The following is a 13,061-nucleotide window of genomic DNA, read 5'->3' as shown; positions in this document are numbered from 1 at the left end:
GTAGTTCAAGTGGGTGGGCCGTGTTTATGTTGTGTTTAATTTGACATTCAACTAAGAAGTTTATCTAAATAATCCAAATAAAGACATGAAGTCAAGTACGATCTAATTATTAAATAGATGACACGCAGTATAATCGATTTAATAATTAGGTTTTGTTTCATGATAGGTCGAATTAAGTTTTGCTTGAGTTAATAGAATTAACCTTCCAACATGATATATTTGATTGTTTATGACTAAATTGACTTATTTATTCAAAATCAAATGTTAAATGAGTCAATTGGAGGTTAAATAATAGGTTAAAAACACAATTACTAAAAAGGTCAATTCGAGTCAAATTTGTATTATACAAGTTTGCCAAAAAATAACTTGTTTATCAAATGAGTTATCCAAATCAACACAAATTTGATCCAAACATGATTGTACTAAATCAAAATCTGCAAAAAAAAAAAAAAAAATGTTAGATCCCACGTTAATTAAAGTCCTGTTTTGATAGCTTTTAACTTTTTGAGTTCAAATAATATAATAAATAGAAATAAAAGTCATCATTATTATTATATGATACAATTTTATGTTCTAAATCATATTTTAAATATGATTTTATTAAATATTTTTAAATTTTGTAATTAATTAAACAAAAGTTTGTTTCCATATCTCAAGTAAAGAAAAGCATAGGTGTGATAACCCAAAGTTTTCCCTTGGTTATATGTTGATGATTACAAAACAAGGTTTAATGACTAATGATGCATTTAAGACCTTTGATATTCAATTTTTAATTAATTTATTAAATCAAAGACCCAAATGAAGATCAAGATGGTATCATGAAGAGTTCAACAAGTTGAGAACCCCTTAGGAACATATTTTATAAGATTGATTAGTACATTAGAAGTTAATTGCACCGTATCCCCTTTAAAACACCTAAATTCATCCAAAAGTTCTTAAAAATCAATTTTATTCATTTACAAATTGGATAAAAATATATTTAAAGGAATGCCAAAGCTTAAAGTGGTCTAAAACTTACTTATAATGGGTTTTCAAAGTTGCTATGAATTTAATAGCTGATTTATCTCCTTAAAATGGACTTCAACTTGCAAATTTCTCAAAACATTCAAATGTGATCGATTGATTATGATGGCTTAGAAGTGGTTCAACATGCTAAAGTAAATAGCCAATGGTTGAGTTAGGAAGCTTGATGTGTCAATCAATACCTCAATTAGTCAAGTTTGTCCATTTCATAATAGCTATCCACTATTTCCCACACTACATGGCTAGCTAATCGGTTGACTATCAGGTCAACTAGTTGAGCTCTGAATTGTGTCTAATGACCATTTTGTGATTGAAACTCATATATAGCTCGAGACTTTATTAAATGCTAAGAGAGTACTTTGAATTTACAATTTATTAATCCAAGAGTCATTACATTGATCTTTGGATGCATTAAATAAAAAAATTGCATATTCTTTAGTGCACTATTCAATTCTAGCTTCTTTTTGTATTATGATGGGCGTAAAATTGTGTTAGGATCTTGTTGTATTATTTTTCTTTCAATTGTAATCTCGTGAGAAAGTTCAAGAGCGAGGCATCTCTTGAGAGCAAGTTATGAAAGGTCACTTGGAACCAAGAATTCAAAGTGTAAAGAAGATTAAAACTTGGTTTGAAGTCTTGGAGATTAGTGGAACGTTAGACTTGGTTTGGAGTTTGAGAAGAGTAGATGTATATTAAACCACTATAAAACTTTGTTTGCATCTCTTTCTAACCCTTCTTTACTTTTCATTGCTCTTGTTTTTGCTTAATTTGTTATTGCATCATTAATGGTTAAAATTTAATCAAATTGATTGACCCTTAATCATCTCCCTTCTCCCTCCATGGTGCATATCTATGTAGGATTAGCTTTGACTTTACAAGGTCTTCCTACTTTTTAAAAAAGTAAATAAATCATATTACGAATTATGAGACTCATAGTTGAAATATCTTTTAAGATCTTCTGACCATTAATTAAATTTCCTTTTAAGCCAATATTTTTTTAAAATAAATTTATTTAAATGGCCGATGAATTGATTATTAAGCTTTGAAAGAAACAAATTTCTGACTTCTTAAAAGCTAAACCAAATAAGAAGAATAGGTTTGGTTTATTCTTTCCAACTCTCTTTCAATAATATTTTTTTATTTAAACAATTACTTACATTTGTCTTTAAGTTGAAATTAAAATCATGATCTTAAAGAGAGTTCATGTATGGATTCTTTGATGAGAGGAGATCGGTTATGTAGGAGGAGAAAACCAAAGGGTGAGACACATTATCATCTCCTTCCTTCAACCTCTCATAAAAAACATCCAAGTATAAGCAGAAAGCAATCTTATATTCTTATTGACAGTCTTTTTCCATAATTATAGATCTCACTTACACAAAAATTCTTGCTATACCCATACAAATAAAAAGCAAAAATCTTTCTGACTCGAATAGGAACAGGGTTTCGAAGGACGAGAGGAAATGATGATTGAGGGTGGAGGTGAAGCCAAATGGGATTGGGATGCGAAAATAGAAAAGCATCAAAATGTAAGGAAAGGCGTAGAGGCAAGTGGACTGGTGTACAGGAGAGGAGAGGTCTAATCAGAGCGAAGGGCCATCAGGTGTGGCACATGGAGACTTATGGCTGCCACACTCCAAGCCCCATTGCCCTATTGGGTACAGTGAACTTGACTTTTACCAACAGCCAAAGAACATGCTAGTGGGGTCACCACCAAAACACCTTGTGCACTACATTTCCTCTTAAGATGCCTCCGTGAAATATTCAAAAATAAAGGGAAAAAAAGGAGAAATTTTTTTGAAAAAGAACTTCCAAATTTGAAGAAGTGTGTTTGGAAGTACTTATTATGATTAACTCGTAAAATACTTTAAAAATAATTCAAGCATCATATTCCTGTGAATCACATATCGTACTTAAAATGATAAATGATAAAAGATGATACTTATTTTTAAAAAATAGCATCAAAATGATCAGAGTTAATACATTTAATTGAAAAGTACCCACAATCTTAATTATTTTTTAATATATATAAAAAATTTGGATTTTATACACTTGGATTCCTATCACATGATTTTGTTTTTTGAAATGAACGTATGGAAACATACTTTTTGTGAAAAAATTTCTATTTGTCCTTTTTTAGGTTTCATTATGCTTTGAAGAATATTTGAAGGTTCGAGTCAATGCAAAATATTAAGGAAGAAAATTGATGAGAAGAAAGTCATAGACAAGAATAATTGAGAAAAAAAAGTAGAATAAAAAAATTAAAACAAAGTATATTCGATAGTGTCATCTACTAATTAATGATAACTCTCATTTTTTTCTCGTTTTATGTATTTAAACAGTATAAGAACATACAAATGGGAGACCCAGTTTCCACCATCGTGGATTCCATTGAGCTTGAAGGCCTATCTTCGAATTTACTTTGTCATATGAAAAAAATAATAATAATAAAGTATTTTTAAAATTAATTATTTATATTTTATCAGATAAAATATGAGAAAATGAAATTTGTTGGAACCCATTTTAATAGAAGGGAATAAAATGATGAAAAGGTGTCTCCATCGCAGAGTCGAGTAGTCGCATTTGGACCTCCATTTTAGGGTGAAAGTGGCCAAATTGGCCAAAAGGAAAAGAAAGACAAAAAATAAAAAATAAAAAAGAAATCATAGAGCAAGGTATCCTTATATTGTGGTAATATTCAATGTATGATGACAAATTGAAATGTGTCCTAAGCCCTAATGTCTACATCTTAGAAGGAGACTTCTCCTAGTGGGTTCCATTTTAAAATACAAATTTAGCATACCCCTATGGTGGTATCATTGAAACTCTCTGCCTTTCTTTTAACTTTAAACCCTAACATGTGTTGCAAACAAACTGGCCAAAGTGTTAAAAAAACCATCCAATTTCTCAAGAAACCATTCATCTTCTTCCACTTGTCACACCTAGAGTCAATTACATATGAAATTGATACAACCCTCAAGCACCAAGACTCAGAATCTATTCATGGGTTAAAAAATAGAGGTCATAGCAAGGGAGAAATCTCCAAAGCTGCAAAGCATCCAATAGATTGGCAGCACTAAGAAAAGATATTGATTATCTCTTGTTTGCACCATTGAAGTTGAAAGGGGAAAAAGGCAAAAAGAAAGTAGAGAAGAAAATTAAAAAATAGAACATAAAGAGCATGCACTAGTGTTTGAATTTTTGAATTAGGAAAAGAGAGAGAGGGAGAGAGAGAGTTCAAGACATGAGATGTCAACATAATAGGCTTTCAATGAGTGGCCATCCAAAATTCATAGGGGCACCTTTACTGTGGGCAATGAAGATAAATATTTTATGTGTAGATATGTAAGAAAAAACAAACACCCAAGTGCTAAAAGCCTAAAACACTATGTGGGGTCCTTTGGGCATCTACAAAGAGAAGTCCAAAATCACACTATGCAGATGGAGCCCATGAATCAAAGGCAATTTCGTGACCCACAAAACAAAAGAAATAATCATTTTTGTTGCCTTGCTAAAGATGTGAATCATAGAGGGTTTTGACACTGCACTGTTCTTCACCATTATAATGATGATGGTTACTTGATGTATGACACTAACAGATATAATGCATTTGTTAAGTTATCAATATGACCTAAGATTTCATTAAGCAATGATCGGTGGACAATATATACCAAGTTGATATGGACTAAGAACCTCACGCATCTTGTCTAATAGATAGGCATAATGCATTTGTTGAGTTACCAATTTGGTCTAAAAATTGAAGTTCCTAGGTAATGATGTGTCGATAACATCTTGTGTCATCGACAATCTTGTTTGAATTTCTACGTGGGCCCAATAACTAGAAAACAAACAAGCAATATGGTTCAAATTGACAACCTTCTCAAAAAAAACTAGTAAGTGCTATAATCCTAACAGCATTGAACACTCTTCTTGACATTTTTTTAATTGAGAAACAAAAGTTTTGAGGCCTTTCTCTACATTGATCCTCTCTTAGTTTACTAATGTTTCTTGTTTGTTTCTGAGGAAAATTGGATCAAGGAAAGGAGTATCAGCATGTTTTGGACAAGAGGGCTCTCATTATGATGATAATGGGTGCTACATAATTCATATTGAGACAATGTGCAACATTGAGAAAATGAAAATGGGGGTGTGTAGGCCATTTATTTTCCTGAAAACTACAAGCCATAGAGAAAAAGAGCAAAGGTAGTCTTCTTTTCCTTTGTTTTGGAGCATCATGGAACAACTTATGCAGCAGAAAAGAAATTTTCTTGAGCCCTTTCTGGGATTTGTATAGGCCAAACTAGGTTTTCTGAATATTGTTTGGTCAGGCTATAACAGGAATAGTACAAAAAAAACTTAAATTTGATGAATGATGTCCACTGGGCCACGCTAACCCTCAAATATGCATGAACTGACCTATGGATCAAAGGACAGGGCCTTCCTAAAGGACCGAAGGAATAGACAAATATGGCAATCAAGAATCATACATATTTCCATTGAGTTGGGGGCAGATAATTTTGAAACAGAAATGCTTAGAGACACAGCAAAGAACATTATTCATTCAATGTCAAATCCACACTAAAAGGATAGACAAGAACAATTCTTCAACTCTTCCTCCATGTTGAAGGTTGAGATATGAATCATCCAATAGTGCATGAGACAAAAAGAACGGTGTAGTGGTGAAAAGGCAAAAGCATAAGGCATGCAATTACATTATAATATTCTTAAAAGAAGCTCCAATAGGCATGAAAAATTTCAACATAGAGTTAATTCTATGGCCAACTCTTAAAAAAATTTATCTAATCTTTCTTGAGAAAATAGGCTAATGTATCAAATCACTTGTGTGAACCCCACTCCTAACAAATCAAACAACAGGATAAGACAAGTGGGGTTCATATAAAATTGGCAAGCGAGTGTGAAATGAGTGATACTACCGACTTAAGAATTCTCAAGTAAATGATTTACTGGTCTTAGGAGAATAAACTAATGTATGTTTGTTGGTTCCTACTTGTAATCAAACAAAATTTGCACTGTAAGAATTAGTAGGGTGTGTGAAAGCATAAGAAGTAATGGAATCTTATCTGAGCAACCATCTTTTATTGGGATTTGACTGCTTCTACCTATCTTTTTCGGGTTTTATTTGATGCATGATGTTGTTTCTCACATCTATATAATCTCATAAAGCTACTATCATATCAATTACAAAAGTGTGAAAGCATATGAAGTGAAAGAATCTGTCTGTCTCTGTCTCCTCTTTGTTTTTCTAATTTCATGAAATAGTATATCCTGAAGTTGAAAACAAGAAACATACCTTCTTAGTTACCAATGCTTGTGTTCCATCGCACGTTAAGTTGAAACTTGAGACCGAAAAATCACAAAGATACTGAGACAGAGCACATAGATCGCAGTGGAGCTAGCATATATACCACTGTCATTCAAATGAGAAGCATAATCCCAGACATTGGAGCTCAAAACCACCTGCAGAATTGTGCTGAAACCATATTAAGGGGAATTCAATTGAATTTAATATACAGAAGAATAATCCACTTCAGTACACTAGCCCTTTGTGTTAACAACATTTGAATAATCTGGTTTAACAAACAAAAAAAGGGGACCTGCAAGGAAAGATATATAGAAGTATCATTGTCCTTTCATATGTAGTTTCAGATTGTTACACCTCATGGGGCTGCAACCTGCAATAACTACTTTTGTTTCTCTGGAATCAATACAAACAATAGATGGGGTTGAACCTGAGGCCTTGTGACTGCATGAAATTTAAATGCCTCGGCCTTGTGATCCTGGGGTTTGATCCCAATTACCAAGAAAAACTATGTATTTTGTGGGGGTCCACTAGCCTAGTTCTTCACTATTGCAGCAAGTAGAAGATTTAATAGAACTCAGTTTTTTTTTTCTTTAGTTGGCAAGGGAGGAAGGTGAGAGCTTGCCCCTAAAAACCGAGTTGATGTAAAATTTGAAGAGCAAAGTTGGGATAAGGAATTGAGTCATAGTAAGGACTGAGGTGAATAGTTAAAAGAGAAGTCTGAATTCACCCCAGATACAATTTCTAGAAGCTCAGGCTGTCTTGGGGGAAAAGAAGGAAAAAGATAAAAGAAATTCACTGAATTCCCCAATTAAAAACTTAAGGTCCTAATGAATAATGGTACAAGAAGCAGCCCTCTTGCTTTCTGTGTGTGGTCCCCACCAGAGTGTCGATAAATAAGGACCCTCATGGAGAGCTGGAGATTGTGTGGAACTTTTGAGGAGAGTGTGATTTCAATACTGTCTTTGGAAGGGGGCTTGTAGGTGTGTGTTTTTTTTTTCTTTGGAGAGACTTCCCCTAACCTCATAGTGTCGACATGGGCTGTCAGGATGAGCTTTTGGTAGAAAAGGTCTGTGAGATGTATGAGAAAATCTCGAGGCTTGAGAGTCTGAAACCATCCAAAGATGTCAACATGCTGTTCACCCAACTAGTCCGCACGTGCATGCCACCGAGCCCCATTGATGTAACCAAGCTGTGCAAAAGGGTGCAAGAAATGCGGTCTAAGCTCATTAGGCTCTGTGGGGAAGCTGAAGGGCTCTTGGAGGGTCATTTCTCTACCATCTTAGGATCATATGAGAACCCCCTTGACCATCTCAATCTTTTTCCTTACTATTCAAACTACCTTAAGCTCAGCCTCCTTGAGTTCACCCTTCTTAGTCAAAACTGCACCCATGTCCCTAGCAAAATCGCCTTTGTGGGCTCAGGGCCCCTGCCCCTCACTTCGATCGTCTTGGCCTCATATCACCTCACTACAACCTCCTTCCACAACTATGACATTGACCCAGCGGCCAATTCAATGGCTGCTCACTTAGTTTCATCCGATCCTGACTTCTCCAAGCGTATGCTCTTCCATACTACTGATATAATGAATGTGACAAATGAGTTGAAAGAGTATGATGTCGTTTACTTGGCAGCTTTGGTTGGTATGGACAAGGAGGAGAAGATCCAGGTGATGGATCATTTGGCTAAGCACATGGCTCCAGGAGCGCTTTTGATGCTGAGGAGTGCTCATGGTGCTCGGGCTTTTCTCTATCCAGTCATTGATCCTTGTGATCTTCGAGGATTTGAGGTTCTTTCCATCTTCCATCCAACAGATGAGGTCATAAATTCAGTTGTTGTCGCGCGTAAATTTCCAATGCATGTACACTCACTTGATCAAGGGCTTGGCCCCATGATACTGCCTAGCAAATGTTCTGAGATCCAAGTCTTCAATCCCCTTGAGGAATTGACGATCGAGGAGTAACTCTCATGAATCCCCTCCATGATTTCTATCTATGATCCCCCACATAGAGACTGGATCCTTTAATTTGTTTTTGATGCTTTTATGCATGTCTAACTCCGATCTACTTGAATCATGTTTATGCTTTTGTACCCTCGCATCTTAAGTTTCAATCAATAAAACGACCTAGTTCAAGTGTTCTTCAGATTTTTTTCTCTAGTTTTTCTTTGTATCATTGAGCCATGAACTATATACATCGATCTATCTACGCATGCAATCACATCCTTCAACTGATTCCTAATCATTCATGCTATGTTCTTGTTATCCATGATCCATCTCCATACTTCTCTTCACATGATCAGGGCTTGCAGGCTTCTACAGATCAGCTCACATCGCTTTAACAACAAATTTACTATAAATGGAACTATTTGCCTTGCACGAGTCCTATGGACTGGTCAGGCGGTTAAACAAAAAAAACCAATCTATCATTCAAACTGTATAGCTATGGTGACAAATCTCCAAGTAGGTTACTTTAGCTTATGTAATGCTTTCTATCTTCTTTTGCCTCTTCTCCTCCTCCTCCTCTTCCTCTTATTCTTTCTTATGCATACACTATGGTCCAAACTTATCTTTGGAATATCATGGAGAGTTGAGAAAAAGTTAGCCAGATAAGCGCAAGCCTGATTGTTGTTGCATTCTATCCAAGTATTGATCTTAGCGTTTTTGTTGGTTATATAAAGTGAGGATAAGCAAAGGAAAAAAAAGTGCAACCAAGGTAGGCCTGTCTTTTGTTGGGTTCTGCAGCTTTGTCTGTCATTGCGAATAATTGCAATTTGGATTAGTCATGTAGCACAGGTTGATCCAAGGGTTTTGGCTGAGCCAATAATCCTAAATACAGTAATCTCATCCTATAGCATTTGTGATAAATTCAGATCAATTGGTTGGATTGCAACTTAGTAACACAAGCAAACAGTTTAAGAACACAATCAAATACTTGAAATCAAACACAAATTTTTTAGCCCCCATTTGTTGAACTCTGTCATTTGCTAATACGGACCACAGTATGAATGACACGGCGCACCTTCACCGTTCGTTATTTATTACTTCTGCTACTTAATATGTTACTTCTGATATTGAAGAAGGTAGATGGTCAAGCTACACTTGGTACAATGATTGAAGTGAAAGTAGATCTTTTGTGTTTGTGCATTTTAGAGAGCTGGTTTGTTTTTTGTTATGGTTGTGTTTGAGCCTCAAATTCTCAACAGAATCTCAAAGAATCATTTTGGGGGGGTTTGGGGGTCAAGAAGCTCCAATTTTTAACCCTTGCCCTACTAAATGATGATGAGGAAACTTCTGTGTTCTTCATTTTTGATGTTTTATTTTCCCTTTCCCCTTTCCAAACAAGTGGAACTGGGATTTCTGGTTGACATGGAGCCAAGCTTGGGAGTTTTTCTAGTCATGGACACCAGGCTTATTCGATATTAGGTATGTAGTAACAAGGCTCTGATAAACTTTAACCGGTTAATTATCAACTTCACAAATAATCTCTGCCAGTGTTCTTGTTCCAACTTATACTTCATTTTCTCCTCATTCACAGGGCCATACCCCCAAGGTATCAAATGGGCGATGTTTTGATTCTAAATTGTTCATAGTTCCTACTAACTGATTCATATCTACCAGGTGGTCTTCTCATTATCAATGAGAACAGTCCATCATCTAGAGTTGAATCCTGCAGTCTGAATAATGGGATTCTAATGAGGAAGCATCAAGGCTAAACTCTCAAACTAGGTCTGTTATTTTCTCATTGATGATTTTGTTTTCAACAAGGGTTTCTGTGTGAATGAAAGATTTTTATCTGCAAACAGGTAAAATCCCTTTTCTTTGGAAACAAACGGTAACATATTTTCCTGGCAACCCCATTTCTTGGTTCATTGCTGAAGTATTTCCTACATATAGATTACTAAGCAGTTCGGACAAACTGATCATTCCAAACAGAAACAGAATCATATAGAAAATGAATGCCAAAACAAAGAAAACAAACACACAGATAACACAGCCCAAGCATCTGAATTCCATTTTGAAAATGCGAAATCATAGTGTGTTCATACCTGAAAAACCGACTCGCCCGCTTCTTCTTCCACACTTGGAATGATACTCCTGAATGGGATCAACAGTTGATTCCATTCATTCCAATTCAGAATTCCCTGGGCACCAAGAAGAGCTCTCCATACCTTAACCACTACTAGTATTCAGGCAATGAACCGATACAACCGAGAACTTCACCAAATATGCATACTGATATTACTCCATTCTTCAAAGATTTTTCAACCAGAATGAATGAAACCCAGATGGGTAAAAGCTACAAGAAAACCTTGGAGCACAGTTTCATACCATACAAGCAACTCTACCCCAACACAGTTCTTCCATTAACAAAGCAAATAAGAGATGTGTATCAACTTTGGTGCCATGTTAAGGACTCAGTGGCCTTTGAATTGGAGTTTCAAAAAGAAATAATCTCAAAATTTGCATTCAAAGTTTAACATGTATAACACATGAATCTTCTAATCTTAAATCGTGTAAAAAAGCGATTCCGTTACTCATTTTATAGGTATAGCACATGCACCTTCTAATTATTACCATGAAATCATCGGATCATAGCGACCACAAATATGCAAAATGCATTGGCACTCTATGGGGCATTTTACAAAAGGGGTTCTATGCATTTTAACTTATGGGGATCCATGAAAAACATAACAGTCAAAATGTTGGTAACCTATCTATTCATAATTGATTACCGTGACACGAAGTCATTTGATTTTTCTTGACAGAAAATTATAAACCGTACCATTAATATTTCTCAACAAAAAAATTATCTTAAATAGAATGACCAATCCAAAAAAATTGATTCGAAAAATTAATCACTTTTCATAAAAAGATTCTCAGTTAGAGAAAAATTGTAGCAGTTTTACTAGTCTTTGATGGTGGCGTTGAGGAAATGGTGGTTGAGAGTTGGCGGGAATAAATCTATGGCCGATGATGTGACATGGGTCTCCTAGTATTTTCTATGAATATATATATATAAAGTATAATATTATATGATTTTACCCTTTTATATTTTGTATGTTTTAAACCTTGATTTAAATTTTAAAAACTTGTAACAAAAAGACGAAGAAAAAATTATTTCAATCATATTTTGCACACATTAGTAACAATTTTTTTTATAAAGTCTTTCCTATATTTGTAATTTATCAATACATGTGAAAGGAGAAATAAAAAAATTGAAATGTCTTTATTTATATAAATATGCTTTTCATTGGTAGGTAAACTTTGAAAGCAAATTGATGTCAAATTTAATTATGGGGTTGAGATGTGAGAACTTGTCCCATCAATAAATTAAGTTTGGAAAAGACATAAATAACATGAATCGGGTTTGGAATATGTTTTTAAATTAAAGAGTAAAATCTTCTTTCTCTAATTATATATAAAATTAATTTAATTTTTTTTTTTTTTTGTTTCTTCAAAAAGTAAAAACTAGAAATTATAAATTTTTATTCATATAAAAATAAAATATAAAACTTTATTTATTTATTTACTGTATTTTAATATAATTTTAAAAATAATGGAAAATTTTCCTTACCCCTCCCGCCCTAAGTGGGGTGTCTTGAACTCATTAACACCTCTATTTATAGGTTATACCAAATATTAGATTTCATATGCTTGGCAAAAATTAGATGGAAAAATTTATGAAAGAGTAATGCCATAGACTCACTTTTTTTTTTTTTTAATAAATAATAATTAATTAATTTATTTATATTTAATTTAATTTAATATAAAATAGCTTATTACATAAGTCAAAATATAATTTCTATTTTATGTTCAATAAGAGTTTATTCCTATTTAACTAATTTTATTTAAAAGATTTATGATTTAAAAAATAACTTAATAGAAAAGCCAAAAAGTATGTTATTTATTATAAACATTTTATTTTAGCTTATACAATAAGTTTTTTCATATATAATAAAAACTTTTATAATATTAATATTATCCTTTAAATTTTGACTTTAGTTTAAAATAAAAAATAAAAAACTATCCCAAACAAGACCTAAGTTATTTTTTGAGCCACGTGTCCTTTAAATTAATTAAATGGCTATAATTATTGATTTAAAAAGCTTAATTACATAAAATAGTTAAGTAAAGGAAAAAAATTAGTAAAAAACTCTTTGGAAACAAGATTATAAATATGATCAAAGACACAAAATCACATTGAATATTATGGTTTGTTTGGCAACCATTTTAAAATAGTATTTTGTTTTAAGGAATAAAAAACAGTACTCCAATCCAAAAAACTTATTTGAACTTTAGATTAAAAATAGTTTTTTAAAAACATGTTTAAAAAATTTGGTAATTTATTAGAACCAATAGAAGGTTTTTTTTTTTAAGTAATGTTTTTAAGGATTAATTTCCCGCATTTTCCCTAAGATTTGAGGTAAAAACACTTAACCGTTAGTTTAAAATTTTATCAAATAACTTTTATACTTCAATACAAATGGTAGGTGGGTAAAATTAGCAAAGGAGGATAATAGGTAAGGTGCTTGAAATTTTAATACAAAAATAATGTTTTGAAAAAATAATAGATAAGGTAAAATTTTAAAAATTCTTAAGAGACTTCAATTGAAAATATAATGTTTTTACAAATTATTTAAATATAAAAGATAAATTATTTTTTAAAGATATAAAATAAATCTCCACTTTTTATTTTAGAGATTTATTTTTATATAA

The 13,061-nt window shown here is 33.1% G+C and overlaps 1 protein-coding gene and 1 long non-coding RNA gene across 2 annotated transcripts; one reads left to right on the top strand and one right to left on the bottom strand.

Moving 5' to 3' along the window:
- Positions 1–6,194: 6,194 nt before the first annotated feature.
- LOC109123949 (uncharacterized) lies at positions 6,195–10,961 on the bottom strand. The gene is made up of 2 exons (XR_002031828.2): positions 10,391–10,961; positions 6,195–6,501 (listed from the first exon to the last, which is right to left on the bottom strand). It is a non-coding gene; the product is annotated as an uncharacterized LOC109123949 (long non-coding RNA).
- LOC100254544 (nicotianamine synthase) lies at positions 7,256–8,487 on the top strand. The gene has a single exon (XM_002282139.4). The coding sequence runs from the start codon at positions 7,380–7,382 to the stop codon at positions 8,304–8,306; it is 927 nt and encodes a 308-aa protein (XP_002282175.1). The 5' UTR covers positions 7,256–7,379; the 3' UTR covers positions 8,307–8,487.
- Positions 10,962–13,061: the final 2,100 nt, after the last annotated feature.

This window comes from Vitis vinifera, chromosome 14 (assembly GCF_030704535.1).
Source record: "Vitis vinifera cultivar Pinot Noir 40024 chromosome 14, ASM3070453v1".
NCBI lineage: Eukaryota > Viridiplantae > Streptophyta > Magnoliopsida > Vitales > Vitaceae > Vitis > Vitis vinifera.
The sequence above is the reverse complement of the archived record's forward strand: the minus strand, read 5'-3'. Positions and strand labels throughout refer to the sequence as shown.